General features: G+C 42.0%; 1 protein-coding gene across 2 annotated transcripts in view; it reads left to right on the top strand.

Moving 5' to 3' along the window:
- The first annotated feature begins 1,656 nt into the window (after positions 1-1,656).
- The window catches only part of GK (glycerol kinase), a 61,628-nt gene continuing 36,996 nt past the window's right edge, over positions 1,657-26,288 (top strand). Inside the window, exons 1-4 of one of the 2 annotated variants that reach the window (XM_087813486.1) lie at positions 1,657-1,757; positions 12,516-12,589; positions 14,857-14,963; positions 21,335-21,412. In XM_087813486.1, the coding sequence (XP_087669612.1) occupies positions 1,680-1,757; positions 12,516-12,589; positions 14,857-14,963; positions 21,335-21,412 (337 nt within the window). In that variant the 5' untranslated portion in view covers positions 1,657-1,679. The remainder of the gene's footprint in view (positions 1,758-12,515; positions 12,590-14,856; positions 14,964-21,334; positions 21,413-26,288) is intronic. The other variant, XM_016209553.2, reaches the window with a different exon arrangement.

The raw sequence follows: 26,288 nt of genomic DNA, 5'->3' as shown, positions 1-26,288 counted from the left end.
ATATTATTGACTACGCTCCTCTTCACTCTTTTCACCCACCCCCCTATCACCTTTCTCCTTGGCAACCCTCAACTCAACAGGATCTCTGTTTCTATGAGTCTCGTTTTGTTTCATTTTGTTTGTTCATTTGTTTGTTTTAGATTTCACATATATAAATGAAACCATATGGCATTTGTCTTTACCTGACATGTGAATTATTTTTGCCTGAAGGAGACCCTGCCAGTTCAGGAGAAACTTTTACCTCTCCCTTCCCTTAAAGAATTCAAATTGGGGGGTCTTGCCCATTATGAGTTATCAGAAATAACTTTTAATGACTATCTCTAAGGCAGGGAAAAGTTTGGCCTCCCTTTGAAGCCTCCAGCACGTTATCTCATCCTTAGCTCAAAATGCCATATATACCTCATTTTCTCTTTCTGTCTTTGAACCCTCTCATGTGTGGGGGGTTCCTATTAATACACATGTAATTAAATTAAATTTTCTCTTGTTAATCTTTCTTGTGGATTTAATTATAAGATCAGCCGAAAGAACCTACAAGAGTAAAGTTTCTTCGTCGCCCACATAGCTATATATAAAATGTACTTTTATATATGTAACTGTAATATATGTTATAAATAAGTGAACGTGCACATCCATGCCTGGGACTGTTTTGTAAACTATTTCCTACGTAGTGGGTCTTGTTGCAAAGTTTGAAAGCCCCTGAAACACTGGACCGGGAAGGATCCAGGGAAGGTAAATTCAAGGTCAGATGAGAAAGCCCCTTTTCTCTCCGTTGGCCGCCAAGAGAAGTGAAGGGAGGGAGAGGAAATGGGGCGTGAGGGGGGCGCCGCGCAGCGAGGTCCAGCGACAAGGGACGGCGCATCCGGGCTGGGAGGTGCTTTCTGCTGGACAGTAAATTCAGGGACATGGAGACGTTCATTTGGAGCGTTTCCTTTAAATGCGAAATCGAAAGAACTTCCGCGTTCCTCGTCCCAGAAAAGCCTACAAGGTGAGGGGTTCGCGTTGCTTCTGGAGGTGACACTCCGTGGGGGTCGGTTCCCGCAGAGGGGGTCGTTATTATTATTCTGTAGGGCGGGGAGCTGGGAAGGTGGGCGGGGCGCAGGGAGCGCGGGAAGGCGGGGCCCCGTCGGCCCGGGAGCGCTCGGAGGAACGGGCGGCTCTGCTCTGTGGCACGCATCGCAGGCAGTAAACCCCGGCGCCCAGGACGCGGCTGGGGATGTGCCCTTGCCCGGGGCCGCGGGCCCTCCCTGCCAACGGGCAGCACCCGCCTCCGCCGCCGGCGCTGCTTCAGGTTGGCTCCGCCGCCGGGTCGCCAGGCCCCACGTGACCTACCGCGCCGGCCACCGCCCCCGCCGCGCCCAGGCCCCGCCCCGTGACGTCACAGAGCCCTGGGATTGTCTGGCCTCTCGGCGTCTTTCTGCGCTCGCCCATTGGCCGGCCCGGCAGACAGCGCCCCTCCCGCCACGCCTCCGGAGTCCTGGGGAACGCGATTGGGGGCGGGCTCGGGCCGAAGGGGCGGAGCGAGAAGACTCCGCGCGGGTAAAGGGGCTGCCTGGAGCACCGTGCGATCGTTTTGCGGTCACACGCCGCCTAGTCTTTGCACTGGGTGTCTGCGCCTCCTCCGCTGGCCGCGGTCACCCGGGAAACCGACCGCGATCTCCAGCCGACCCGAAGCTGGTTTCATGGCAGCCACGAAGAAAGCAGTGTTGGGGCCATTGGTTGGGGCAGTGGACCAGGGCACCAGCTCGACGCGCTTTTTGGTGAGCCCGGGGTGACATTTGAGGAGCTGAGCCAGGGCGGGAGCTGGCGCTGGTTGTCGCGTCCCCATCCCGCGCCTCCCCCGGCCCCTCTAGACAAGGGAAGGAGGCCAAGGCCCCCCAGAGCAGGACCTGCCACGCTGGAGCTGTCCCGCCCGGACTTGGGGAACCTCGGCCTCTCGAGACCCCGGCGGCCGAGCTCGGAGCCCCGGCCTCAGTGGTGCAGCCGGGTCACCTACTAAGGGGGGAACTCCTTCTCCAAAGGGAACTAGGAACCGCCGAGCATCCGTGCTGAGCCTTCCGCCTGCAGCCAGGGACAGGTGGTCACATTGACCGCTGCTGCGGTCTTCCCCCGGATCGTTTGGCCTGCGGGGCTCAGGACGTCCTTGGATGGGGGGAAAGCTGTGTCACGGCTGTGATAGCCTAACACAACGTCCTTTGGAGCAGTAGAACAAATATAGTATTAGCGATGATGCGTTGTCATCCTCTCCCACAGAAATCGTAGAAGGTAGAATGCGACGGCGGGGGGCGGGGGGCGCAGAACACATTAGGAAAAAGACGGTGCTCTGCCTTTACCAGCAGACCCTTTGCTTGATGTCGAGCACTAGCTAATTTCAGTTCTGCTACTTTGCCTATTACAAACACTTCGTGCTTCACGGAGAAAAGTGACAGGGAAATTCTGTTTCTCTTTTTACTTATCGTAACAGTCCTATTTAAAGTGACTCTCTGCGAGGAATCTTGCTCTTAAAGTGATCTAGCACTGAGCTCATTAAGGTAATTTAAAAATAATTTAAATAAACAATTGGACATTTGACTAACCTGACAAGTTGATGTAAATAGTTGATGATTATTTAGCTCCATCTTCACTGCTTTACCTCAAATCATTTTTTCATGCATTATTTAGCATGCATACGTATGTGGGAATATACTTTATATATATATTGTACATGCAGAATATATGTTATTCCAAACTTCTGTTTAGCTGACCACTGGACTAAAACCTTCATTTGTGCCTTCATTTGGATGCTCCTCTCTGTTGTCTGCACTGGAAAGCTTTCGGTGCAGTTTTAGTTTGAATCTGATTTCAGTTTCAGCTGCCAAGACATGGTTCTCCAATCTCTTACATTGTTTATCTTTTGATCACCAAAAACAGGTTTCACTTTGTCTTATTTTCATAAAGTAATCCTGAATCATTAAGAAAGTCTGCCTAACTGGATTTCATTAACATATGAAATATACAATCATCATTGTATATTTAAAATGAAGACCATTAAGACACACGTCCTGACCAAAGTGCATGAAGCCCTGCCGGAGTGGCTCAGCTGTTGAGCATTGACCTAGGATCCAGTAGATCCCAGTTCGATTCCCGGTCAGGGCACATGCCCAGGTTTCGGGCTCAATCCCCAATTGGGGGCTTGCAGGAGGCAGCTGATCAATGACTCTCATCATTGATGTTTCTCTCTTTCCCTTCCTCTCTCTGAAATCAATAAAGACATATTTAAAAAACAAAAAACTGCCCCCATGAATGCCTCCAGGGGCCAGGCAGATAGACAGGTTTGAGGGTGGAATGGAGACAGCAGACCCGGACCAGCCAAGGGGATAGTCTATAGCTGCCAAGCAAGAACACAAGACCAGTGTTGCCAGATCTTCAACTTTTTTTAAAGAAGGTGGTCCTCTCAAGTTTTCAGTGTAATCTTCTGTAATCTTCCTGTTCTTGAATGTTGACTAGTTCATAAAGCACCGTGGGGGACAAATCAAACGTGGAGATTGTTTTCCAGCCATTGCCTTCTAGGGAAGTCGGTAAAATATTTCATAACTTCATAGGCTTTTTAGGAGCCAGCCTGACTGTGCTCTTCCTTCCATCTCTTCACTCTTGCTCTCCACGTAGCCCAGCGATCTTTATCCACTACAGGCTGTACCTGGTCCCTCAGATTCTGCTGCCCAGGGGACATCTTTCTGCTCTGCTGGGGAAGGAATAATTAAGTCAACTTCACATTCTCGGTCATTTGTTCAGTATGTGACATGAACAGCATGAGCCTTTGAAAGTTAGTTTCTGTTTATTGATCTCTGTATGGCATGATCTCCATGAGTAAGCTAAGGTACAAATTCAGGAGATACCCGTCCTGCTTATAGGCTGATGTGTGAAAGTCGATCAATACAGTTTTCCTATCCTTGAGAAACTAGGAGAGAATGCTTCAGAGGGAAATAAAGGGCTTAGAGATCCTGTGCAAAGTCAAAAAAACAAACACCACAACTTAGGAATGGTTTAGCAAAGTCTTTTTTCCTTTGGTTACAAGGAAAGAGCTTGTTAAGCCACTTCCTGCAAAATGCAGATAGTAGATGTGCTGAATAAGTGCTTCAATCACAAGGTGATTCCCAGGAGTTGTTCCAGTCATATTGTTCCACGTTGTAATTATGACTCAAAAATAATTGCTTACTTTCTCACAAAGATTGCAGTGGATAAGAACTGTCATAAGGAAGCTTATAAAGTTAAAGGTATTTAAATGATTTCCTGGACATTATTCAATTTGCATATCCAGTTCAACTTTCACAAGACCAATAACCTCTCCAAGCTTTCTTCTCTCCTTTTCTCTGCTAGTGATATTAACTCATGGTCTTTCATCCAAAGGAAATGCCTCCTCCCTTATTCCCCATACCTTCTTGAAATTCTACTCTGCCTCCAAATAGTGGCTCAACTGCCAACTCTTAGGAGAAGTCTTCCTCAACCCCTTTGTCAGGATTTCTCCCACTTCCTATAGCACTTTTCTGATTATGAGCTACTTTGTATTATAATTCTATTCCTGCTATGCTTGAGGGCAGGGACCTCCTTTTAGGTCTAGTTCATTGTATTCTTTAAAACGTCTTGCTCAACACAGCAAATGAACATGTGTTTTGTCTACAGGGAGCACTTTATACAGATTGACCTTTAATAGGGCAGCTGAATTTAATTCTGGTTATCTTTTTTACCTAGTAGGAAAATCTTAAAACTTTCTAACTTGGGTATGTTTAATTTCTTAATTTCTTTTATTTTAGTAGTAGTAGATCTGAAATTTTAAGAACATACTCATTTCTTCCTCCAGTTGTCAAAAGAATTACTCTTGGCAACCTATGAATGAATATGCTTTGTGCTAAAGGGAAATTTCCAACTTGTCCCATAGGCAAGTGAACTGTGGTTGGCACATGGTTACTCAGATTGCAGAGTAACAACTTCTTGGAAAGGTAATTACTGTAACAGGTTTTAAGGAGGGGCCATTTCTTTATAAGACAAAAGTTGCAGCTTAAACAGTCAACTTCCTTCTCTCATTTGGTAGCTTTGTCCCCCCCCCCCCCCCCCCCCCCCCCCCCCGTTAAGTTGAATGTTAAAGAAAAAACAGAGGCTTAGAATGTGTTGTGACTTGAAATGAGTCTGGTACTATGTAGAGGACTTTTCCAGCATTATCTCATTTAATCTTTTTTTTTAAACATACGTATTGATTTCAGAGAGAGGAAGAGGGAGAGAGAGAGAGAGAGAGAGAGAGAGAGAGAAACATCAATGATGAGTCATTGATCGGCTGCCTCCTGCGCGCCCCCTGCCGGGGATCGAGCCCACAACCTGCTCCTGCACCCTGACCCCAAATCGAACCGCGATCTCCTGGATCCTAGGTCGATGCTCAACCGCTGGGCCACGCCCGGCCTGGCTCATTTAATCTTTATAACAACTCTGATGCTGGGAGTATTATTAAGCTCCTTTACACAGGTAATTAGACTGTGCTGGAGATTGTGCCGAAGGTCACAGAGTAACTGGTGGAACTAGGATTCAAGTCCAGGTGTGTAGCACTCAGAAGCCTGTCCTAACTCCTGCCTTGGCTCCCTCACTGCCTGGAGTACATTGAAGGGAAGATGGGAGGCTGGAAAAGGCCACTTGCCCAGCTTTCACTCAAGTGTCGGTTCTAATTGTGGCCATAAACGAATCTTCACCAAGAAATATATACTCACAGGTTGGTTTTGCAATCTGTCCCAAAATTTGCCTTTGAATAAGCACTGCTGGTTTGATCTTCTTGTGACTCATCGGGCCCTGGGCTGGCCTCAGGTGTAGTCACCATGGATAATGGTTGTGTAACCACTTCACTACAATAGCCAGCATCTAGGAAGAAGGAGTAGAATTGTAGTTCCATGCTTGTTTTGGCAGGAAAGACTGCCTTGGCCCCAGTTATCTCATTATACTTAGAGACCTCATGAGGCTCAGGGACAAATATCTGCTTCTTTCTTTCATTTATTTATTCAACACATTTACTTGCCCTTTAGGGGCAAGTAAATTTGGTGAAAATTCATTTGATTCCTAGCTGGAATGAGGCCACTCTTGTGATAACTATAGATGGGATTCTTTTGTGGGACCTTTTCCCCCACTGAGTTGGTTTGTTTACTTGCCTGGCACATTACACAAATCGCAAGAGCACTTTCTCACCAGAGAGCTGCCACCCTCTTTTGTCCTCTTGTTTCTCACAAGCAGAAGTGTCAAGAGCTTTCCATTTTGAGCTCCTTGAGTGGCAGAATGGTGCCTTTTTCCTCCCCTCCCCAAAGCCTAATACAGCATCTGACTCGTGGTAGGTGCTCATTCACATGAATAGACCTCAGCAGAGACGGGCCTACAGGGCTCAGAGGTAATGACTAGACCTCCTGGTTTGGAAGGCTAGGAAGGGTGAACCTTGTGGGGTCTTGGAAAGACTGAAATTCGGCAACTATAGATGCATTGGATGTATATATAAGCTATTTGATAACTTTCATATTGAAGAAAACTACAGTGCTATTTGCTATGTTTTCTGTGGTTGGTTGGAAGATGCTGTTACCCCTTTTGTGGTGAAATTTGCAATATAACATACTTTTATTTTCGGTCATTTAAATTTATGTAATATAGTGTCCTAGAGAGGGAATTTACATTCCTGAGAATTGTCTTATCGCACCTAAAGTTGAGTGTGGCATGAAAAAGAGTGGGCTAGCTGGGGAAATCACATGCAGAGGGAAATGAACGTGCATGTTTATGGGGAGTAGCTGAATTCGGTTTAGGATGAGCGAGGCAAGCCTAAAGAACAGTTACTTGGTAAGGACCACTTTTTTTTTTTGTCTCTCCACTGCTCTTCTAAGACAGAGGACATGTGTTGTTTCAGAAAGTTCTTTTTAAACAACCTTTTATAAAAATAATTTTCCTTCTTTCTTTAACAATGTCTGAGTATTTTATCATATTTGGAAATGATCCACACATTCAGTGAATTTAACTTGACTCATCATTAAACTTGGCAAAACTCTAAGGTTTCAAGTTACCAAAAGATTTTGGGAAACTATTTTAAGTAGACTTACCGTAAGACATAAACTCATTGTTGAGTTTACCTAAAAAAACATTTTAGCCCATCCACGTCTATTTATTTTACTTGTTCTCAATAATTATGTTTAGGTTACTTATGAAATTTCATCGTGCTGAGTTTTTTTTCTTCTTCCTGCTGACAAATTTTGCAACAGAGAAAACATGGACTTATTTGACCAGTAAGCCCAGGTAGAATAAAAGATACGCTGAAGACATGCCTATTTAACCAAAGCAAACTCAAACCAGTTTTAATATCAAATATTTTCTCAACCTGGCCGGTGTGGCTCAATTGGCCGGAGCATCGTCCCATATATCAGAAGGTTGTGGGTTCGATTCCTTACCAGGGCACACACCTACATTTCGGGTTCAATCCTGATCGGGGAGTTTACGGGAGTCAACAGATAGATGTTTCTCTCTCATGTCAATGTGTTTCTCTATCTCTCTCCTACTCTCTCTAAAATCAATAAGCATATCCTTGAGTGAGGGTTAAATTCTATATATATATTTTTTTTCTCATATCACATGATCCTGAAATAGCGTTTGGTTTAGTTTTCTGTTATATTTTTGAGGATTTTTATGTAAGCACTTAATTCCTTTAAGCCAATTAAACAGAGCTCTTTATGTTACAGGGAGACGAGGAGACCTCAGGTCTCCCTTCTTGAAGGAAAGATTTCAGTCAAGAGACAAAGTACAGATACATATTTGTGTATCAAAAAAAGAGAGAGAGACAAAGTATAGAACTGATCGAAGCAAAAACACACTTAGGACAGTGAAACAAGGAAGGGCACAGAAGGAGCAACAGAAGAGCCCAGGCCGGGCTGCCCTGGCCACTGAGAAGCCAGAGAAAAGGGGGCCAGAGACAGGTTCAGGGGTTAACCCAGGACGAGCTGCTGCTGCCCACTGCTCCCCTGGTTGCAAGTCTCGAGGGTCCCCTCGGAGGGAAGAAGGGGAAGGAGATGGTACTGGCCTGCTCCCCTAGGGGGGAGCTCATTGGGACGTTTATTTTCAAAGGTTTTAAAGGCTAGGCATTTAGGGGAGGTCTTAGGGGTGGATCAATAGAATAATCATCAGCTTTATGCTGATGTACTTAAAATGAGATTTATTCTTAATTTGTCTGCCTTTGGGTGTGGTTGGCAAATGGCACTAACTGGATTTCTGTTATTTCTGTTTTCTGTCTCCCTGAGTAGAGTGATTCAAGCTATTTACCCTCTGGCTGGGGAGGAGACGTGCAAACCATTTCCTCTCGAGTGCCCTTGGTTTAGGGCGGCTGCAAACTGCTGTTTCACTGTCTTAGTTTCCCTGTTCCGCTTGTCCTGCCATTTTCCTAGCTTCATACCATGCTATAACATTTACAAACCAATTCTGGTAATATTCTCTGCAAGTAGACATACATACACTAATACTAGATGTAACCAGAAACCTGATAGTTTTGTTTTTATCATTTTAGCCATAAATACAATTTTAGCCATGAGACAAGTACAACAAGGGGGAAACGCCACTAATTTATAGCAGTTGGAGTAAGTTAAGTTTATTCGTTCAGATGGCTTTTTCTTATTAATATTTGTGGAGAAGATGATTAAGATTTGTATTTGTTCTTGGCAAGGAGCCTTGGGGCCAGAGCAGCAGTTTGGGCTTTCAAAAACAAACAAACACACAAATAACCATCCTTTGCTATTTTTTTCTTTTCAGCCTTAGGACTTGAGGATGGTAACAATAGGTGGGCTTTGAACTCCTTCGAGTTGCATTTCTGGTTTCACAAAGACTTGTAAGATTTGTGACAACTGCTCTCTATTCCCCAAAGAATTTGGTTGTAAGTTATGTGACATCGTAGGTTGACCTGACGTCCCAACTGCGTCATTCCAAATTTGCTCCTTTCCCTCTGGACACATAATTTATTTTACCTTAGGGGAGGAGGCTTTGTAAAAAAAATTTCTATTAGGCTCTGAATCTTTAGCTTCCAATTTTGCCAAGTTTCTGATTAAAAGTTATTAAGTCCTCTCAAATATCTTGTCAGGTTTGGGGCAGGTGAAACAGTAAGAAAATTTTAAAGTACCAGCTCAGATGCTAAACTTTTCTTTTGGGATCCTTTTAGAGCTGTTTTGTTTTTTAAAGCCGTTATGTCTCTTAGAAGCTTCTGCATATCAATCAAAGAATACAGTCCATTGTCCCTGAGAGGTTTGGAATCCTCTTTGGGGATGGGGGAGAAGTGCCTTGAGGTCAACTTAGAGGTTTTCCTTTAAGTTTTCAATTATTTTGGCTAAATTGGTCCATTTTCCTTAAAAAGGCAAAAGAGGAGGGACCAAAATGTTTGTACGTATAACTAGCTAGAGTTCCCGTGGAAGGAACTTTTGGGGAATTTTTAGAGGGTGAAGATCCCATGTTAAAGACAAATTCCCCTGAAAGCTGTCAGGGGACCCCAAATAAACAAAAGGAATGACAATAAAAGCCCCAAGTAGTTTGATTGCAGGGATCAAAAAGTCAACTCTCGGGATGAGAAAAATAACACTTGTTTTTGTTTTTTACATGCACATTAGCAGGTTTAGCTAGGCCTTGGGTCTCTTAGAGCCACACTAATACCTAAGGGGGATGTGCCTTGGGTTTGGGGATTGTGTGCCATATAACAGCATTCCTGGATGCACAGAAATTTTTCTTGAGATTAGTGGGTGACCAGATGTCAATCGAACCCATTCTGTGACCAGACTTCAAAGACTTAGTACTAAACAAAAATGTAAAAGCTCTCATTAATAATTTTTATATTAATCACATGTTGAAATAATTTTATATTGGCTTAAATAAAATGTGTTATTAAAATTAATTTCACCTGTTTCTTTTAACTGTTTTTTTTTTTAAATGAGAACATTTAAAATTACATGTGACTTGCATTTGTGATTTGCATTATATTGCTATTGGATGGTGCTGCACTAAAAAAGTCACAGATTCTAAAAACATTAAATCTAAACCATGTCGACAAGCCTGGGAGTGGGGTACAGGCTCAAATCCTAAACAGCTAAAGATGGTGTCTGCTTTCTGCTTCGATTTAGCGCTCTGAAGAAGTAGGGGAGACCCAGGCTCCATCCTGTTATATCCAAATGCTGTGTGATCAGATGGCATCATGCTCTGATGTAACAAACAGAATTTATCAAAATCTTTCCCTTTTCTCTGCCTATTTCAAAGGCCTATAAATCCATTTTTAGTGTGAGGGTCCTAAAGTTAACCTAGTTAAAACTAGGTGATGGAAGAACGGTTGCACTCCATTCATAGCCCTATAGGTCTGCCATCAAGGTTTTCATAAATCCAGGCAGCAAAAAGGAACACATTGTTATGACACCAGTGTCCCTTGGGATCTGAGAGTAGACCCTGGGAGCAGCAGTGATATAATAAAGGAATACAGCTGGTTTCCTATTAGGGTTTAGGCCACATAACCATTTCTCATTTTATTTGATAATTTTTCTCCTAATAAGTACCTGATAGACCATATTTTTTCAGACATACAACAAATATTTATTTAGCTGCCCATTGCTCAGTGGGCTACCTGGTAGCCTTGAGTGTGGCATAAAAAGAGTCGGCTAGGGGGGAAATCACATGGAGAGGGAAAAAAGTATCTTTTTTAAAAATATCTATATATCTATTAGAGAGAGGAAGGGAGAGAGAGAGAGAGAAACATCAATGATGAGAGTCATTGATCGGCTGCCTCCCGCACGCCCCCTGCTGGGGATGGAGCCCGCAACCCGGGCCTGTGCCCTAACAGGGAATCAAACCCCAATCTCCTGGATCCTAGGTCGATGCTCAACCGCTGAGCCACACCGGCCGGGCAAGAGTATCATCTTTCATTCTACCTGGGCTTCCCAGGCAGAGTGTGCTAGGGCTCTGCTAGGCACTAGTCTAGGCCCTAGAGATGCTTCAGCAAATAAAATAGGACAAATGGAGCAGATATACCGAGGAACCTAATGCTAAGTTGTGAATTACATGGCTTTCTGCCAAGTGCCCTTTACTTATGTTGTGTTAAGTTAACCTTTGACTTGTAAGATATTTTATCTCCTCAAAGGGCTTGAGAATTTGCCTTCGTGCTTTCACTGTGTTATCACTTCCTCCCCAAAAGGAGAGGTGTGTGTGTGGTTAGGGAGCGGGGCAGCAACACACAGTGTGTTTTCTCCTATTTCTTTCCCTTTCTTAGTCTCCACTGAGCAGGTAACTGGCTCCCACTGGAAGCCTAGGCATGGAAACACGGCCTTGCCTAATTGGATGTGACTCCACCGCTGCAATTGCACCGATTTAGTTTTGTTTTTTATATATATGTTTCTGTTGATTTCAGGGAGAGGGAGAGAGAGAGAAACATCAATAATGAGAGAGACAATGATCGGCTGCCTCCTGCACGCCCCTGACATGGGGATCGAACCCACAACCTGGGCATGTGCCCTGACCGGGGATCGAACCTGGATCTCTTGGTTGCTCAACCACTGAGCCAACGCCAGCCAGACACAATTACAGACTCTGAAAGACTATGTACTTTGGTCCTCGAGTATAGGTGCTCCCGGGTGAAAAAAAATATACTGTTGACTCTTGAGCAACACGGATTTTTTTTGTAAGGGGGCAGGAGTTCAATTGGCCGGTGCTATTCAAACCCACGTTGTTCAACGGTCAACTCCGTGGTTGCAAAATCCGAGTATGTGGGAGTAGTTCTCCGTGGGTTTTCGATGGGGGTGGGGGGGAACGTTATTCAAGGATCCACAGAATTTGAAAAGAGGTTGATAAGTTTTGAAAAGTGCTGTTTTAGTAGTATTCAATGTGTGGGGGATTGTAAAGCCCTTCTTCGTTAGCTTTCACCCCCTGGGTTTTAAGGTTTTATATCAAGGGTCAGCAATTCCTGACAAGTGTCACAGAGCCCGGAGCTGGGTGCCAGGGGACACTTCTCCCAGTTGCCTCTCCTGCGAGCTCGTGGCGTTGCTGCGTTTCCCGCTAAGGGAATGCCCGCCGCGCGCTTCCCTGCTTAGGCACCGGGCCTGCCTCCACTCCAAGGCCGATGCCAGGGGGAAGGGGCCCTGTGCCACCACTCTCGGCGTCTTGCCAGCCCTCTTTTATTCTTGATCTTTCCTATTCTCAAAAAGAAATCTATACTATTAATTGGCTGGCTCCTACATCTGGAGCCATTTTGGTTTTTTAAAGATTAAGGGATTGCTTCTGTAGCTTTCTCTTCAATAGGTTTGTGGGTTTTTTTAATCTAAAGGAAACTTATTATTTCTGAAGCTACCTTATAACTTTTACGTTTCTGTCTGCAGAGAAGGTACTACATCTTATGGCATTTCATCCGATTGGACTTATTCTATCAGTAAATAAGAACTTCAGTTGCTGAATGACTTTAAAGAAATTAAACATCTTTGCTCTCGGCCTGCATTTTGACCACGGTATTGCAATATATTTTTCAGGTTTTCAATTCAAAAACAGCTGAACTACTTAGTCACCATCAAGTGGAAATAAAACAAGAGTTTCCAAGAGAAGGGTATGTTTCCTAATTTAATATGTAAACATATTACATTTATGAGGCTGTCTCACCCCACCTGCTCAGGGGCTTTTTAAAATAAACTTGATCAAACACCCTCCTGAGAAGACTTGAGGGATGGGATAGGTGTTTATTAGTCAAGAAAAGGAGCGGTAGCTTGGTAGCTCCGCAAAATATCTGGGTATTTGATGGCTTAAGAATTCAGTGCCAGAAAAGAAGGCAATGATAAAGTAATAAAGCACAGATGTATTAAATATCAGAAATTCTACATTAACTGTTTGATGATTTGAGTGTGCTCTTCTTTCTTAAAGATACGTTTTTCCTAAAAAGCATTCACCTATCATCTAATGCTGAAATCATCTTTTTTGACAATAATGTTTATATGTAGTAATTGTGATTAAAATAGAATGTTAAGTATATTATTTAAAAGAGCCATTTTCAACCTGTGTGCTGCAAAAATTATTAAAGCATGCAATACCTGACTAGTCAGGGCCACGGACCTCTTTTCCCTTAGATTGTCAAATTAAAAAGTGACAACAACCGGCACAATAATAGCCATCGGGTGTAAGTGAGTGAAAATTATACCTAATTTTTTTGTCAGATCGGCCAAAAATATATTCTTGTTTGGTGTGCTGCGGAATTTTAGTAATTAGTTTATATGCGCCGTGAGATGCAAAAGGTTGAAAATCACTGATTTAAAATTTAATGACATGTATGATACAAGCACTTTGCAAAACTGTGTGGCAGTTTCTTATAAAATTAACCATCCTTCTGTAGCATTGCACCCTTAGGAATTAATCCAAGGGCAGTGAAATCATGTCTAAAGAAAGACTTATACATGAATGTTTATAGCAGCTTTATTCATAATAACCCAACTGGAAACAACCCAAATGGCTGTCACCAGTAGAGTGGGTAACAATGAAATACTGTTCAGCAATTTTTAAACTGAACTGGTACATTCAGCAACATAGATGAATCTCCTCGATATCATGGAAAGTGGAAGAGACTGGACACGAAAGAATGCATACTGCATGGCTCTATCTGAAATTCAGGAGGCTAAACTGATTTAGAATGACAGATCCAAAAATTGGTTGCCGTGGAGTATGTGATTGACATGAGAGAGGCATCAACGAACTTTCTACAATGATGGAAATATTCCATAATTTGACCGGGGTGTTGGTTCCATGAGTATATACATTTGTTAACACTCAACAAATTGTGCACTTTAGATCTGTTCATTTCACTGTAAAGTTCACTTCGATTTAAGAAAAGGATTGGTGTCCTACCAAATTTTATAATTTCTTTCTAGGAAAAATGTTCTGTTTTAAAGAATTCATTTGTTTAGTAATAAAAGCTATTGATATGTTAGCAGCATTAGAATAACTGTCCACAGGCCAGATCCCAGTGCAATTTGGAAAGAGGATACCTGTGGCTTGGAAGGATGAAAATGAGAAATATGTGGAGGGAGATTGGGTTTTTGGAAAAAGGGAGTTTAGAGACAGAACTCCAAGCTCGGGAGAGCCAGGCAGGCCTGAGGAAGGCAGAGGAGAAAGGCATTTGGAATTCTCTCGATACTTGCAGATCCGAGGGTAGGATTCTCTTAGCTTGTGTCATTTCTGGTTTGGGGGTTTCCTCAGTTTCCCCAGGTTTCTCTGTGTCATCATTTATGAGCCTTTCAGCCTTCTTTCTGAGGCCCTGGTATCTTACCAAATTGCACTGGGACTGGGTCTGAAAACTTGGGACCAATTGCTTGTCTACTTGAAATAGTTATTAGAACAAATTTAAATTACCCCCTAAATACTAACAAAACATTTTGAGAAAAATGGCAAAATAGATTAGTATGCTTTTTGACTTTTCAGAATTCCTTTTGCTAGATAGTTAGATAGATATCGGTCTACTTAGAAATAAATAAATAGTGACTAGTGAAACATCAGATAGTTTATCAATTTATCAAATCCATGGGATATAAAGACTCTGGGAACTAATTCCTTACTGGGTTTAAAAATAGACTATTTGCTGTTTTGTGACCTGTTATTACTTGCCTCCATTCAAACGATCGATTACTGTATGAAGAATAATAATGTAAGGGAAATAAAATAGGCTTTCCTTTCAGTCATTTCTTTAGAGTATTGAATATGCCTTGCTTTGCTCATATGATTTTAGTTTATATGACAGCCGCAGCCTCATGAGTGAACATTTCTAGAGCTATAAATTACAGTTGTATTGCTTTCTTGTGGACTAACCAAATGCATTCTTTTTGTTCAAAGATGGGTGGAACAAGACCCTAAGGAAATTCTGATGTCTGTCTATGAGTGTATAGAGAAAACATGTGAGAAACTCGAACAACTCAATATTGACATTTCCAACATAAAAGGTATTTTTAATAGAATATTTTTGTCCATGGTACAGTTATCTCAATCAATGTCATTCAGTCATTCAGCACATAATTGAGTGCCTGTGCAGCACCAAGCATTTCCGTGAGAACTGAGGATATGACAATAAACAGGAAGATTGGGTCCCTATTCTCATGAAGCTTTTATTTTGGTAGGTTTGAGACCAACAATAAGAGTAGACAAATAAAGGCTAATTTCAGATATCGCTAAGTTCCATGCAGAAAATGAAACTGAGTTATATGGTAGGGTGTGCCTAGACAGGCTTGCTTTAGATTGGGTGGCCAGAAAAGGCCTCTTGGAGGGGGTGACACTGTTCCTGAGGTCTCAAAGGCACCAGCCATACGGGTATCTGGGGAAAGAGTATTTGAAGAAAAGGAAGCAGCATGTGCAAAGGTCCTGAGGTAGGAGTGAGCTTGGATCAAAAAGCAAGCAAGCGTGTCAAAAGTAGAGTAAAAGAAGGGCACGGGGTAAGAGTGGGTAGGTAGGTAAGAGGGTTCAATAGGAGCTGGAGCCAGGGAAGTAGGTAGGAGTCTGAATGTTGTTCTCAGTATCACAGAGAGCCGTGAAACGGTTGTAAGCCAGACAACAAGGGATGACAGGATCTGACTTGTGTTTTAAAGACAGCTTCCTGACTGCAGTGTGGAGCCCTGTGGAGAGTGGAATGACGATGGCAGTGAGGGTGGGGAGAAAGGGCGAGAATGTCCTGGTGGATTGGATGTCGGAGTAGTAAAGACAGGATGGCTGAAAGGTGCTGCTTGGGGTTTTGCTGGAGTTCCCGGGTAGGTAGGGGTGCCTTTCCCTGAGGGCAGAAAGGCTAGAATAAGGGACAGCAGGGGAGAGGAGGCTGTTCGAAATCAAGACACTTCGCTAGTAAAATCTCCCTGGAAATAAATGTTTGAGCGTGTTAGACTATTATGAATCTCTCTGTTAATTCCTAGTAGTTTTAATGGAATATCTACCTAATTTTGGCTTTGTATCATTTATTTTATACAAGGAGAAAAAAAATAACCTAGCCATCCAAAACTGATAAGGTGGTGTAAGGGGTAGAAGCATGATGTGGTAATCGCCATATCTTATAGTTTAAGCTTTTCAAGTACATCATTCAAGGGCTACTTTTTTCTTCATTAGGTAGTTTGACTCAGGGTAGGGGGAAACCATAGATTGGTGATGGCAGTGCCTTGAGATTCACATCATCTTTCTTGGCTCTGAGATTTACCCACCCTCCTGAGATGAAGCTTTGATTTTTTTGAGACTTTCCCCTATTTGTATAAATCACTTAATAAAAGACTAAGCATAATCAAAACCAGCAAACCTGAGTGCCTACTGTGTGCTGGGAAACAGTGGAGCACAGATAAGGTTGTGCAGCTAACAAAGTGGAAGACCGATGTTAACCCAATAACCACAATAACTGCAAATTAATGGAGAATGGTAACAATAATACAGTTCTTTCTGTTATTGCAGACTTTTGAGAGTAACAAACAGCCATGTGTAGATTGGATATTTGTTGACAATTTTTTCATACCCTGCCCTCGTTTTACCCCTCCACCTAAGTGGGAGTATCTCAAACTTCTTTTAGAGTTGCGTTCCCCAAGGTTCAGATGCGGTTTGCCAGCTGTGCCAAATTGCCCCCCCCCCCCCGCAGGTAATTTATTGTCTGTGCCAAGGGCCAAGCTTTTGCTTGCCTGTATAGACCTCTGCGTCACTGAACGCTAATGCTGTAAGCGACCTTTGGTCACCTAGGCCTAGCTGCAAATGAGGGGAAGAGCCTTAGTGCAGGTCAGAGAGCTGCGCAGTGGTAGGTGACATTCAAGCACAGCTCTCCTGTCTGCTGATCCTGTGACACTGATGATAACCTCACAAACCAGTTTTCAGTTCCAATGTTGCAAATAATGATTCCCACCGCCCCTGCAGAAAAGCGACTTGTTATTTATATAGTCTTAACCTATGATCATTAAGAGTTCATTAGAGCTGGTTGGATTTCTTTTGCAAATTCCAGCTCCATTGGTTTTAGTTGTCCTCGTTTGTTAGAAAGTTGGTTGACTTCAGGTTTCTAGGAACAATGCCTCCAAAATGAAAGTTCACTTTCTAGCTGAGCAGCACGTGTAAGCACAAGACAAGTAAATAGGCTCCTGCTTTCCTCCCTGACTTAGAGCGTCGGCCAGCTCTGTTTGCCTCTCATTGGGCCCAAGGAACTCTGAAGTACAGGGCTGGGCTTTTTTGGTAGGTTTCCAATTGTCAGTACATGAAACACAATTTACTGTATTATTATTCATTTATTATTTTTCCATTAAGAACAACTGTGAATCTACTTTTGCCCACCCCTGTATAAGGAAATTATTCACTTTACTTGAAGAGAGAGTACATAATTAGGCTAATCAAAGCTTATAATATTATCCATGAGAAAATGATGCCAGATTCAAAAGAAAATAAACTAAAATTTACATTTACATTATGTTGATATTCTTAATTTATAATTTTTGCATCTAAAGTAGCGTTTCTAACCATTAGGCCCATATGGCATGATTAAATTATAGTAGTGTTTGAATCGGGGAGTCACTGATCTAGATAATTTTAAATACTTATTCTTCAGAAGAACAAAAACTACAGTGCCAGATACTCTTCATTCATCCTCTCTCATGTGATATAATCAACACAACATAGACTGTCTAAAAGTTAAGGGCATAGCATTCTCAGCAATTAGATTCTCTTATATCAAAAGTAGTACTCACCCGGCCAGTGTGGCTCAGCGGTTGAGCATCCACCTAGGATCCAGGAGATCGCGGTTCGATTCCCGGTCAGGGCACAGGCCCGGGTTGCGGGCTTGACCCCCAGCAGGGGGCGTGTAGGAGGTGGCCCATCAGTGACTCTCATCACTGATGTTTCTATCTCTCTCCTCCTCCTTCCTTTCTCTGAAATCAATAAAAACATTATTTTTTTTTTTTTAAAAAAAAATAGTTGTCTCTGTTGGAGAAAAGGGAAAGCGCTACATGCATTCCTCTACTGCCTCGCCCTGCCCTACTTAGTCACATGCATTTCCACCACCTGCGACTCTTGGGGGTCTCGGGCACCTCATTCCCCTAAAGAACTCCCCAGCAGTGGCCACCATCTCATTTGCGATTGTTACAACCTTGCTCAAGCACACACCTTGCAGACGCAGTTTCCTTAAAAAGCTTTATACCTCCTCCCACAGGGTACTTTGCTTATTTTGCTCTGGGTGTTTTTTTTTAAATGTATTCCAGTTATAAATTACGATTTTCTTTTTAACTAAGGATGCATGTTATCCATAATTCTTCCAAGACAACAATTATAACATCCTGGAGTATTTCCAAAGGCTTTTTTCTAAGTCTTGTTTCCTTAACTATGATGGTGGTGATAACTTTTCACAGGCACTTTTAAGCAAAATTGAACCAGAGGGGTTGAATGTAGCATTTAACTAGTAATTTCACTGAGATACTCAATGTTAAGAAAAATACCCCCTGAGAAAGAATATGTAGGTGAAGCATGAACCTGCTAGATACAAAAGTCTCTTTGGGGCCAGGAAATAATAGAGTTTATGCCTATAACTTTCATATGCTCTATTTTTTTTTTTTTAACCTGCACCAGAGGACATGTTTTCCATTGCTTTTCAGAGAGTGGGAGAGATGTGAGAGAGAGAGAGAGATGTGAGAGAGAGAGAGAGATGTGAGAGAGACACATGGATTGGTTGCCTCCCGCACACACCCCAGCCGGGGTGGGGATTGAGCCTGCACCCGGGGTACATGCCCTTGACCTGTATCGAACCCGAGACCTTCAGTCTGGGGCCACTGAGCCAAACCAGCTAGGGCTCACATGTTCTTAAATGGTAGATGGACTAGGGTGGAGATTACAAAACCTGAATGTGTTATTCTGAGAAAGAGAAAATAACTATTAAGAGAGGCACATGTGCTGGGATTAGCAATCAGAAAACTTAAAAGAAAAAAACAAAACAGGGTTTCAGGGTAAAAATGACAAGATGTTAGAACACTGGAAAAATTCAGAGGCAGCAGTAAGTAACATTTCCTGAGTGCTTACTGTGTGCCAGGCACTGTTTTAATCTGCATGATCTTAGGGATTCCTCACTGTAACCCTGTAAGGTGAGAACTGTTATGCCCATTTTACAGAAGGTAAAACTTAGACCCAGAGTCGAGCTGCTAGGAAGCAGAGGAATTAGCATTTGAACCCCAGCAGTCTGGCTTCTGAGCTCTACTAAATAGTGCCCCAAACTTGCGGTTCAACTTTTTCTAGGCCCCATTTCAGCAAATAACCTTGTGTGCTTCACAGAGTAAGTTGAAGCTCTGGGGCCTTAATTCCCCAACTTCTTGTTTCGTTACTTAATGTCTGGATCTCTTGCCACCTTCCTCCCATCACAAGGGAAGCTGTAGCTTTCTGTCCTACTTGAGGTTCCTTCCTCCGCCTGTGTATTAATCTCATCCCCTCCTGTCACTACCATGTCCCATTGATTCCCAGTCTCACACCCCCACCAATTCTCCTTTCTCTTTAGTCCTACAAACATTTGTGCCTTCTATTTTTTTTGAAAAACACTCCCCCCAAATGTCTTCTAAGTTTCCTTGGAGTAGAATCTCAATCATCTTTGTACCTCTAGAAAAGGTGTTAAAGTAAGTAAATCTGCATTGGATAAAGATTATTTAGAACAAGGGGAGTGCTGGTCCCCCTCAGGTCTGTGTTGGTCAGATGTTCCTATTGTGTTTTATTCTAGGTGTACAATTTGAGTAATACAGATAATTGCATGTTCCTAGGAGAGGAGGAATATTCCATATGGAGGCAGTGGAAGGAAGTTGGATCATTTAGCCTAGACAAGGGAAGAGAAGACTTGAGGGACAAAAGAGCTGCTTCAAGTATGAAAGAGCGACATGTGGAAGAAGAATTAACCTTCTCCTGTGTATCTCCAAAGACTAGCTAAGATCTAAAGGTGGAAGCTACAAGGAAAAAGATTTTATTTTTATTTTAGTTTTTGTGTATTTTATTTATTTTAAATATTGGTTACTTTATTTTTTTTTAATTTTTTATTTCTTAATATATTTTTATTGATTTCAGAGAGGCAGGGAAAGAGAGAGAGAAACATCAGTGATGAGTGATTGATCGGCTGCCTCCCGCATGCCCCCTGACTGGGGATCGAGCCCACAACCCGGGCCTGTGCCCTGACTGGGAATCGAACCTTGATCTCCTGGATCCTGGGTCAATGCTCAACCGCTGAGCCACGCCCGGCCGGGCTTGTTTATTTTCTTTTAAGGATTTTATTTTTAATAGCAAAGCTATGCAATAGAGATTGTCTGCCTGGAGAGAGGTAGTGAGTACCTTGTCACTAGAAGTGCTGTCTGGAAGGTCACATGACAGGCGATTCTAGAGGAGATTTGAGCATTAGATATTTTGTTGATTATACATAGCCTCTGACGTCTGTCTGGTCTTAAATTCTGGATGAGCTCCATTTTTTTTTTTTAGCCCAGTGTGTTCAACCTGGGCTGTACAGTAGAATCACCTGGGGAATTTTAAGAAAAAATATTAATGCTCAGATCCCACCCTAGATCAGTTAAATCAGAATGTTTGGGCCAGGGCCTGGGCATTGGTATTTCTTAAAAAGCCCTGCAGCCGATTCTGATGTACAACCAAATCTGAGAACTAATTTAGCTGAAACAAGCTGAATTACATAAGATGATATGGATTCGTATTTTACTTACAGTAACTTACTGTAACTGTAGCACTTGAGTTGTATGTCGGTCAGTATAATGTAAGTACCATCACATATTGTACTTATGCCTGATCTAAATGCATACGTCTTATGTCGTATTATTAAAATACAGAAATGAAATTGAATTTCTAACTGACCATAAAATGCATTTGCCCAGCATGGAGGGATCTTATCTGTGGCTATTTTCCTAAAATGCAGGTACACACACACACAAGTGCACACACCGAAGGAAATTTCTTGGAGCAGCTAGTAAATAAATGAATGAGGCGATTGTTGGTCTCCTTAGAATAATAAATTGGGTAGTATAGATTTGGAAAGGTAATGCATCCCGTTTTTATAAGGCATCCTTGGAGCCTTTCATGTGGATATCAGTCTGGGTTCTTGTCATTGTGTGCTGAGAAGGAAGCAGGAAGGGGTATGTAGCAATAAAAAGAAACACTTGACATTGAGCGTTCCCTTTTCCTGGGGCCACTTAAGGAAAATAAACTCAATACCACTACAAATGTTGCAGATATTCTTTTGAATTGTTATGTTTAGCTGTGCCTGTAAGAAAAATGAGAACTATTCTGAAGTAGTTTCCTTCTTGTTTAATGTTCTGTTCCCTTCTGTTTAACTTTCCCTTTAAAGCTATTGGCGTCAGTAACCAGAGGGAAACCACTGTGGTCTGGGACAAGATAACTGGAGAGCCTCTCTATAATGCTGTAGGTAAGCTGTTGTGCATGGATGTCAAATGCAAGGCCTTTCTCCGCTTGCAAATGCTGTCATACTAAAATACCTGGCTAAAACAGCACGTGGTCGTGATTCCTGCAATTCGATGGGATGGACAGAAGGGTCCTCTAAGAAAGTCATTGTTATATATGCCCCATTTTTTAGCAATTTATTCACATCTTGAATTCACTCTTTCCCATGCTCTCCCCTTTTTCTGATGATTTCTATTATACAAGCGAGTTGATGTTGCCAGAACTGTTTTATAATCCCTGCTGTTTCTGATACCTAAAAGAGATCTCCATTCCTCCTCCCCTCAGAAATCAAAATTACAAATGTTCGTAGTCATCTCTCTGTAAAGCACTTGTGTACCTGGTCTTCCCACCTAGGAATTTGAATCGATTCTTCTGAGGTTATGAAAATCTCACAATTTCAGCTCCTTCTGCTACAAATTAGGCTGTTTCAAAAGGAGTTCAAAAACTCACCCAAAGTCTCAAATATACCACCATTAGATATCACAGCTTATTAAATGTAAATGACCGTGGATATATTTTAGCATCACTCTTAACACGTGACATTTGGGCACCGAATGATACTGTCACTTGCTAAAAGGAAAATTTCATTCTAAATATATAATCACAAAAGGCATTATTCTGTCACAAATAGCAAAGCACAGTTTTTGTCAATAAAATAACAGTGTGGGGAGGGGAATGGAGGCAGAAATTGTCAGAAATGGGATGATTTATAGAGTGAAGTCTTTTTACTTTACAGTGACTTGAATAATCTAGTTACTTTAGTATTAATTGGAAGAAAGTGATATTTGAGCAGAAAATATACTAAAAACGTGCCTTATAAGAGTAGCATGAATCCTTTGGAAATCATCTTTATAAAAAATAAGGCATTTAATGTTATTGTGTTATAAGATAGCATTTAGTATGTCTTCTGTTATTTATGATTTAAAAGGACTCCAAAACTGTCAAAAAATTGCAACCAAAGGTCCTATTTTTTTCTAGTGAAAAGAAGAGCCTACTCAAAGGAACCAGAAAGTTCCTGTTAAACTCTAAAGTCTAATTGTAAAAGTGCAACTTTGGACTTTGAGTTGTCATTTTAAAATAATGTAACGAGGTCAGTTGAAATTATACTTATACTGAAGAATATCAAGTCAATATTTTACCAGGAGAAGTTTCTGTTTGTTACGCACTTCTGTATGCAATCCCTTGTCTTCTACCTGTGTCCCCCTGCACCCCTCCCCATTCTCTGGGCTTTGGAGTATTAATTCCACCCATACCTATATGAAGAACTTCTTCTCCAAACTGAACCAAATGCATGTTTTGAGAACTCCTTGCATGTCTTGTGCTATACTGGGTGTGTTATGGAGGATAGGAATTATTGGCTGTTTTCTAAAACACTTTATAATCTAGTTTTGGAAAGAGACTAACACAAAATTAGGGAATAGTTGATAAATTGTGTGTTGCTAAGTTGAAGAATTAGAATAAGTACAGTTTAGTGTGGATTTTGAATTTTTGGCATGCCTTTGGGGAAGGTTAGACTCCACTTTAGGCCTTGAAGAATGTATTGAATTACATTAGGAGAAGAGCAAGTTGGAGGAAAATGTAAACAAGCTATGAAGGTGAAAATGTATACACTTATTTCACCAAAGAGTGAAGAGATGGGTCCAAATCGAGCACAGGGTGATTTATTTAAGGGTTTTAATAGGACTAGCAGTGATAATAATGCTCAATAAGCACTTTACCCATATTATTTCATCTCAGTGACCCTGAAGTAGGTTTTACTAGCCTTGTTTTCTAGATTAATTATGGAAAAGCTATACATGCCCTATAGCTATAAGTAGAGGTAAAGCCAGTTTGAACATGAACCTCTCCAACCCCAAAGCCTGCGTCCTAATTTGGATACATGGGGGCTGATGAAGATAGAGAGGGCCCTGGAAACCATGCCCTGGGCAACATGGGGCAAAATGGGACAGAAGTGGGTGGAATGGGTTCTTTCAAATGCACCTGTCTGCTGAGAACAGCTAGAGAAGTGGAGCAATGACAAGAACAGAAGCTACCTGAAGGACCAGAAGGCTACCAAAGCAGTGAGGAATGGTGGGACCAATGTCTAGGAGGGAAGGCAGGCCAGGGCGGTGGGCCTGGCGTTTGGTGGTGGTGATTTCCTAGAGGTATCTGTAGATTCTGAGAGGCCAAGCAGCGCTCTCAGAGGTTATGAAGAGAGGAAGGCAAAAGATGGAGCCAGGGGCTGCCAAGGATGGGGGTGACAATTGGTCAAATCACAGACTTTTGATTGGGACCGTGAAGGGTCAATCCTAGGAGCAGGGTAAACTGAAACTATTCCAATCTCCCCAGGAACTGAAGCCCAGATTCAGATCATTTTAAACTGCAGTTCGATTCAGATGTTCTGAGATTGCTAACGCTCCTAGTCTAACTTCCTTTTAGAGTTTTCATACACAATTTCTAGCTTTCTGTAAAAGAACAGTCGGGCATATAAAACAAGCCATGGCTAAAAACCAACAGAAACAAGTGGCACTAGAAACAGACCCATAGGAAACCCTGATATTAGAGTTATCAGACTTTAAAATAATCACGATCAGCATGTTCAGGCAATTCATTGACAAGCTTGACAACCTTAGCAAAAACAAAATTAGAAATTTAAAAGTGGAAATTCTAGAACCGTATTAAAAACTCAGTTGATGAATTTTACATCGCATTAGGCAGAGCTAAAGATGAATTCGTGAACCAGAAGAGACATGGGAAGTAAATATCCAGAGTGATGCACAGAGAGACAAAGGTTTAGAAAATACAGGAAAAAAAGTAAGAGAAATACGGAGTAAGGTGAGGAAGTTCAACATACTTGTAACTAGAGTTTGAACATGAAATTCTCCAACCCCAAAGCCTGTGTTCTAATTTGGATAGATGAGGGCTGATGAGGGTAGAGGGGGCCCTATTTCCAGAAGAAAAGGAAAGAGGGATGGTAAAAATTTTTGAAAAGAGATGAAAGATAACAAGTCACAAAATCAAGAAGCACTTTGATCCCCAGGCAAGGTGAGTGCAGAAAGCCATACCTGAACATGTGCTGAAACCTGAAGGTAAAAAGGCATTTTCAAGTAGGGGACTTTCAGAGTACTCTTAGTGGACATGAGATACACTTGAAGAAGCTGAAGACTGAGAAAGGCTATTTATTTGGTTTTGCTTGCGATGAAGGTGTTTGTGCACTGACATCTTTTATAGCAGATACATTTAAAAGCATAGCAAAAGTTTAAATGGGCCCACTGAGGCACAGATGGCCCCCGTTAGTAGTTTTAGTCTTAAAATGCTGTGTTAATCCCCTGAGCAAGGTAAACACTGGTGTGGTATCTGAAACAAAGAAGTGTCACTTTGCATCCCTGCTTCCCAGTCGCTGTGCCATGATGCTGCCGTTTACGATTATGACCTCACAGGTGGATTGCTGGAGCTTTGTGGCCCCAGATCTGAAGCAGGCCTCTCAGTTACCCTTGGCTGGTACTTTCCTCTCTCCCTCTCAGCATTATTTTCATCAATATTCTTTTCCAAAGTGTTCCCACCACCCCCACTCTGCCACTTTTCTAAGCCCCTTTCCTCCAAAACCAACTTTATTAGTGGTCTACATACCTCGGTATCTAAGTAGTATTGAAAAAAGGTTTGGGTTTATAAATACACCACAGACTAAACTGATAAAGAAGTACAAAATTACCCAAGTGGTTCCAGTGTCGAGTCGGGGAAGGCTGGAATCAATGACTGTAGCGTGTTCATATGCACGTTTCACTGATGCCACCAGTGAAATGTCCTGGTCTAACTAGGGTAGAACATAGTCAGGACTCAGGTCCAGGGGGGCAAGAGCCACTGATATGAGACCTTCAGTGTATTAAAGAGAACCACCAACAAAAACATTTGTCTCTGAAACAATTTTCCTTATTTAAATTGTATTGCAAACATTTTTTCATAAGGTGTTGGATTTAAAGTTCCCTATGATACATAACTTTTTAGGTGGAGTGTGCAATTTTAAACATGGCTCATCCTCTTTGCCTTTTTAAATTTTTACATATTGGTTAGCCCTGGGCCAATGATTAAACCTGTGTAATCATCTGTTGAGATCTGAAAGAAACTTGAGCTCAGGTTTTTTAAATCTTCCCTGGATTAGGTTGTGTTTCAAAGTGTTGGCATGAAAGAACCGTAGATGACAAATGACCTAAAACTCCTAAGAACACTTGGCCTTAAACAACAAAAGTGTGATTATTTTTATTGTTTTGCAGATTCTTTACTTTTGTAAAATGTAGAATATCCAGCTTTATCTAAATCTACTTACTTTTCATTGTTTTGGGTCTTTTATGGCACAGTTCTTTGAATGCTTGATGTCTCCCAATCCTGGATAAAGAAATACTGCCGTATTTTGCAATGATTGGCTTCTTTAACTCTGGCCAGTTTACATTTAAAGTAACTGAATTAAAATAATACTGAATATAAACTGTAATTGAAAAATAAAATTTCAATTAAAAAATGTGAAGTAAAATAACCAAATTAGATCTCAACTTTGAGGTCTCCGATCTTCAGTATTTCCCTATGTTCTCTTTAAGACTGTGAGGTCACCTTGGCTATACCTATGTCATAGAGGTTTAATTCTAGATTCCGACTCTGGGTTCGAATCTGGGATTTTCCACTTGCTACCATTCTGCGCCTGTCTCCTCGGCAGTTAAACGAGAGCAATATAAAGTGTGGCCCTCATAGGCTTGAGGGGAGCGAAGATCATGTGTTAACATATAGGGCGTATAACACAGTGCGGCCAGCTGCGAGGCTTCGGTGAGTGTTGGCCACGGCCACTCTTCTGAACTGGCTGGTGGCATTCT

This window comes from Miniopterus natalensis, chromosome X (assembly GCF_054644295.1).
Source record: "Miniopterus natalensis isolate mMinNat1 chromosome X, mMinNat1.hap1, whole genome shotgun sequence".
NCBI lineage: Eukaryota > Metazoa > Chordata > Mammalia > Chiroptera > Miniopteridae > Miniopterus > Miniopterus natalensis.
Note: the sequence above shows the minus strand (reverse complement) of the source record. Positions and strands in the feature narration are given on the sequence as shown.